The sequence below is a fragment of the Miniopterus natalensis genome, chromosome 19 (assembly GCF_054644295.1).
Source record: "Miniopterus natalensis isolate mMinNat1 chromosome 19, mMinNat1.hap1, whole genome shotgun sequence".
In the NCBI taxonomy this organism is placed as follows: domain Eukaryota; kingdom Metazoa; phylum Chordata; class Mammalia; order Chiroptera; family Miniopteridae; genus Miniopterus; species Miniopterus natalensis.
The window spans coordinates 11,180,856-11,185,342 of NC_142099.1; the positions used below are offsets into that span (position 1 = coordinate 11,180,856).

Below are 4,487 nucleotides of genomic sequence, written 5' to 3' on the forward strand. Positions count from 1 at the left end.
GTCCTCTCACCTTGCTGCTTCCTCAAGAGTCAGCCCGCAGCTCTTCTGCCCCGATCCAAGTGCTCAGCCATGATACGAAGAGGCTTCCAAGAGGCAGCAAGACTCAGCCGCCACAGAGCCCTTCTTGGTGGCCCCCACATTCTGCCCAGACTCAACCCCACCTCGGCATTTGGATCCTCCACAGACTCCCTGGTGAGTTCCCAGCTCAGCCAGATGGACAGCTTTTCTCCCGGGGGCCTAGGGAGAAAAGGAGCACCCCAAATCTCCTTTTCCCAGATTGTGGCCGGGGCAGGTAGGCGGTGTGTTGGGGAACTATTTGATTTGGCAAAGGTAAGGTGCTCTTGGGATACCAAGTAGCCTAGGTCCAAAACTAAGATGATCAGGACACATTCGTTCTGGTCTGAATTTTGTGTGACCACCAGTGTAATCGCTTTCCTTCTATGGGACTCAGGCCGCTGCAGCTGAGTTGGGGCATCCCAGATGGAAAACTCTGTGTGTGGTCTTGGCGAGCCCCAGGCTTACTGCCCACAGTTGCGATTGGTGCATGAGCATTTGATGCCACAGGGGACTCCTCGTCCCACAGGTTGTACTACACCTCTCTGAGCACCCAAAACATGTTTCAGAAGAGCCACAGCTATCCCCAAACCCACTGCAAGAAAGAAGGGCATGTCCCTCAGGTCAACACTAGTGGAAGGGATTAAGAATCCCAAGAATGGAATGCAGGAGCACACTGCCTAGAAGTCCTGCGATCCAAGCAGCCATTCCCACCCCGCCCCCAGGAAGCTGTCTTGTCTCCGATTTTTCTTACCCAGGTCTCAAGATTCTGCCCAGAGAAGACAGATTTAAAGGATTATGCCCTTCCCAATGCCAGCTGGTGTCCGGACATGCTGAGCCTGTACCAGGAATTTCTGGAGAAGACCAAGGCCGATGGCTGGATCAAACTGCCTTCCTTCAAGTCCAACAGAGAGCACATCCAGGGGCTCAAGCTCCCATTCGGATTAGCAGCTACCTCGGGTAAGGCAGCCTGGTCTCAGCCGTCACATCAGCACAGCTGTCCCAGCCCACCCAAGTCGGTTCAGCCAGCCCCTTTCCCTGTGTTCAAAGACGCTGGGGAAGGACACTCACAAGCTCCCACCCCAGTTCTCTGCCAGAAGCTTTCTATTGCCTAACTCCACCCCTCTTGCTGCCGCCCCGGGCAGGGGCCTGACAGTATCCTCTAGTCCCACCTGAAAAGAGAGCGCACCCTAGCGGCTGCACCGGAGAACTGCCAGCTCGGCCCTCTGCCGAGGCTCATCCCAAACCCTCCCCCACCAACCAGAAGGCTTCTGGGGCCCCTCCCCCCCTGCAGGCCTGGCCCAGCGTCCATGCTCTGCTAGGCCCAGGCTGGCTCTCCTGAAACACCCAATGGTCAGCCTGATACAGCTTTTTACCTCCATCTTTCTTGTGTGTGTGTGTGTGTGTGTGTGTGTGTGTGTGTGTGTGTGTCTGTGTTTTCTTGTCTTGCCCATTCACATATATGATTTTCCTGACCAGCAATGAATGGGTGGGACAGTACACAGACTACCCTTGGGTTTATGGCACAAACAAAGCAGGGACACTAAAATAATTTTAAAAGAATTTGGTATCCATTCAAAAAGGATATAGCTGTAGTTGTCTTGGGCGGTGGGGGGAAGGGGGATCAGAATGTTGGTGGCCTTTTCTACACTTATTTTGCTGTTCAGTATTGTTATTTTGAATTACTATATGTGAATTACATGAGTTACATTTTTAAAAAATATATCTTTATTGATTTCAGAGAGAGGGAGAGAAACATCAATGATGAGAGAGTCGTCATTGATCGGCTTCCTCCCACATGCCCCCAACTGGGGACCAAGCCCACAATCCGGGCATGTGCCCTGACCAGGAATCGAACCTCGATCTCCTGGATCATAGGTCGATGCTCAAGTGCTGAGCCATTCCCAGCTGGGCATGAGTTGCATTTTTAAATGTTTAATGTTTAAAGTCTCTTAAAGTCTTGACCTGACACTGATCCTATCCCTACCCTCAGCCAGGGAACTTCCTGAGCGCTCCTCCCTCCAGACTCAGGGCTCCCTGGGGACAGGGCTGTGCCCCTGGTCTCTGATTGAAGGCCCCCTGAGGGTGGGGCCTGGGTGTCTTCTGGTTCTCTCCTTGACCTTGTGCCTAACTCAGGGCTCAGCCCATGGTGCTGAATGACCACCACTGCATCCTGGGCAGGCCCCATGTCCTCATTCATTCCCTTCTCCAACTGAGACACTGCTCATCTCTCCCCAGACAAAAGTGACTGGCGCATCTTCACCAGGTGCATCCAAGAGGAAGGACAAGGATATGAGTATGTCATCTTTTTTCACCCATCCAAGAAGAAGTCTGTCTGTCTTTTCCAACCAGGCCCCTACTTGGAGGGGGCCCCAGGGTAAGACTATAGGCAGGGCCAAGTTGGACATCTTTGGCTGTTTCCCAGCCTTGGCTCAGAAGGTGGATTGGGGACTGTACCTCTCCCTAAAGAGTTGTGTGGGGGATGCACCGGACTGGAAGGACATCCAGGTCATCTGGTCCAGTTCTGTTGTGAAGGAGGGGTTTTACAGGTCACTTTGAAAGGGATGTGGTGAACTTGGAAGGAGACAAGATCTGGAATTAGGAGCCCGACTCCCAGACCTGCTCTGCCACTGCTGGCCGTGGGACCCCAAGCAAGCAATTTAACCTCTGGCTTTCAGTCTCCTTACCTAAAACCTGGGGCAATAATATCTACCTGCCAGAGTGGCTGAGAGGTATAATATTATGGGCCTCTGTGTATGTGCTCATGAACCATAGAGCACAATATAGCTATCACACATCATCTATCCACACTTCATGTTTTACCCACAGACAAACTGAGGCACACAGAGGTAAGGTAACTTGCCCAAGGTAGCACAGGCAGTCAAGGTCAGACGCAGGACTCTAGTCCAGGAACTGGGGCTCCAAGTCCATTGCTCTCTCTACTATACTCTGCTACCTCCAAACCTGGAAAAGAGCCAGGAAAGAACTCGCTCTGGACACAAATACATCCACAAGGGAAACCAGGCTGGCCCTGAGCCTCTTGCCTAAGGCCGCTGAACCACCGAGTCCATAGTTGCCTGCCTACTCCTCCATCCCTGCTCCTCCTGCTTTGGACAGTCTCTGAAGGCTGTTGGTGGTGCTGGAGTCCCTGCAAAGGAAAGAAAGGGGGGGAGATAAGGAGCAGCGTTAGGGTCCCCAGGCCTGAGAAGGACTCGACTGTAGCTAAAAGGAATTCAGAGAGTTTAGATGCCAGCATCTCCATAGGTGGTGGCTTCAGACTGCAGCCCTTGGTCACCTTGGCCATCCCAAAGGCATCTTCCATGGAGACACTGGTTAACACACTGGTGCATGCACCTTTCCTGGGAAAGGTAGAGGCGGTGGTTCACCTCAGGGTGAGGGGAAGGCCTAGGGAGCCAGTCTGCCCAGCCCACAGCCCCAGCCTTGCTTCCTGCCCCCACCCCAGGTTTGCCCACGGAGGGTCCCTGGTAGCCATGATGGACGAGACCTTCTCTAAAACTGCCTACCTGGCTGGAGAGGGGCTGTTCACACTAAGCCTCAGCATCAGGTTCAAAAAGTAAGTAGTGATCCTTATGGTGTTGGCTAAAGTCATGGCCCTTTTTGTCACGGAGGGGGTGGCCATCCTCAGCAGTTGGGGTGCAGGAGCCCTGCCTGTCACTTTATTTCCTCAACCCACTGCCAGAAAACCACCTCTGCCATCCACTCTGGGAGCTGGCAGGCAGGATCAGAGCCCAGAGCCACTTAGGTCCTCAAGGCAGGGTGGGACGAAGAGGACTGGGGAATGGAGGGGTGAAGGGGTGAGGGCCTGGGGTTTGCACAAGGGATGGGCTAAACCACCTCCTCTCCAGCTTGATCCCTGTGGGATCTCTGGCTGTACTAAACGTTGACGTGGACAAGATTGAGGACCAGAAGCTTTACATGTCCTGCATCGCCCAGAGCAGAGACCAGAAGACAGTCTACGCCAAGTCCTCAGGTAAAGGGACCCTTCAACCCCAGACCCTGCCCTGTCACCACCTTCAACCCCAGACCGTGCCCTGTCACCACCAGCCCCAAATGGCAGAAAGAATGCTAAGGATCCAGTCCCAAGCCAAGGTCCAGCTCTTTCAGCCTGGGATTGGGCACCTGCTGTAGACATGGGTGAAGTGAGGGAAAGACCAACCAGGGTGGTTTTTTTTTCTATGTGTGAGTTGCCCAGCCTGTACCACAGGACAGGATCCAGGTCCTGGGTAACTGAATGCAAATGCTCAGAGCTCCTGCCATCCCTGCCCTCATTCCTGCCACCCGGCTCGCCCTTCTCTTGCAGGTGTTTTCCTTCAACTGCAGCTGGAACAGGAGTAAGAGTCATGCTGCGTTCTGACTGTCCTATCTGCCTGGGACCCTCTGCAGGGCAGGGAGGGCTGGGGGGGAAGCAACTG

The 4,487-nt window shown here is 53.8% G+C and overlaps 1 protein-coding gene across 2 annotated transcripts; it reads left to right on the forward strand.

Annotated features, from left to right (window-relative positions):
* On the forward strand, nucleotides 1-4,487 carry THEM5 (thioesterase superfamily member 5). Of its 2 annotated transcripts, none has more exons than XM_016217613.2 (6): nucleotides 1-192; nucleotides 813-1,014; nucleotides 2,293-2,431; nucleotides 3,518-3,628; nucleotides 3,921-4,045; nucleotides 4,376-4,487. In XM_016217613.2, the coding sequence occupies exons 1-6, from the start codon at nucleotides 70-72 to the stop codon at nucleotides 4,408-4,410; spliced, it is 735 nt and encodes a 244-aa protein (XP_016073099.1). In that variant the 5' UTR covers nucleotides 1-69; the 3' UTR covers nucleotides 4,411-4,487. The 2 variants fall into 2 exon arrangements, with proteins under 2 accessions (XP_016073099.1, XP_016073100.1); XM_016217614.2 differs by having other exon boundaries at nucleotides 2,293-2,350.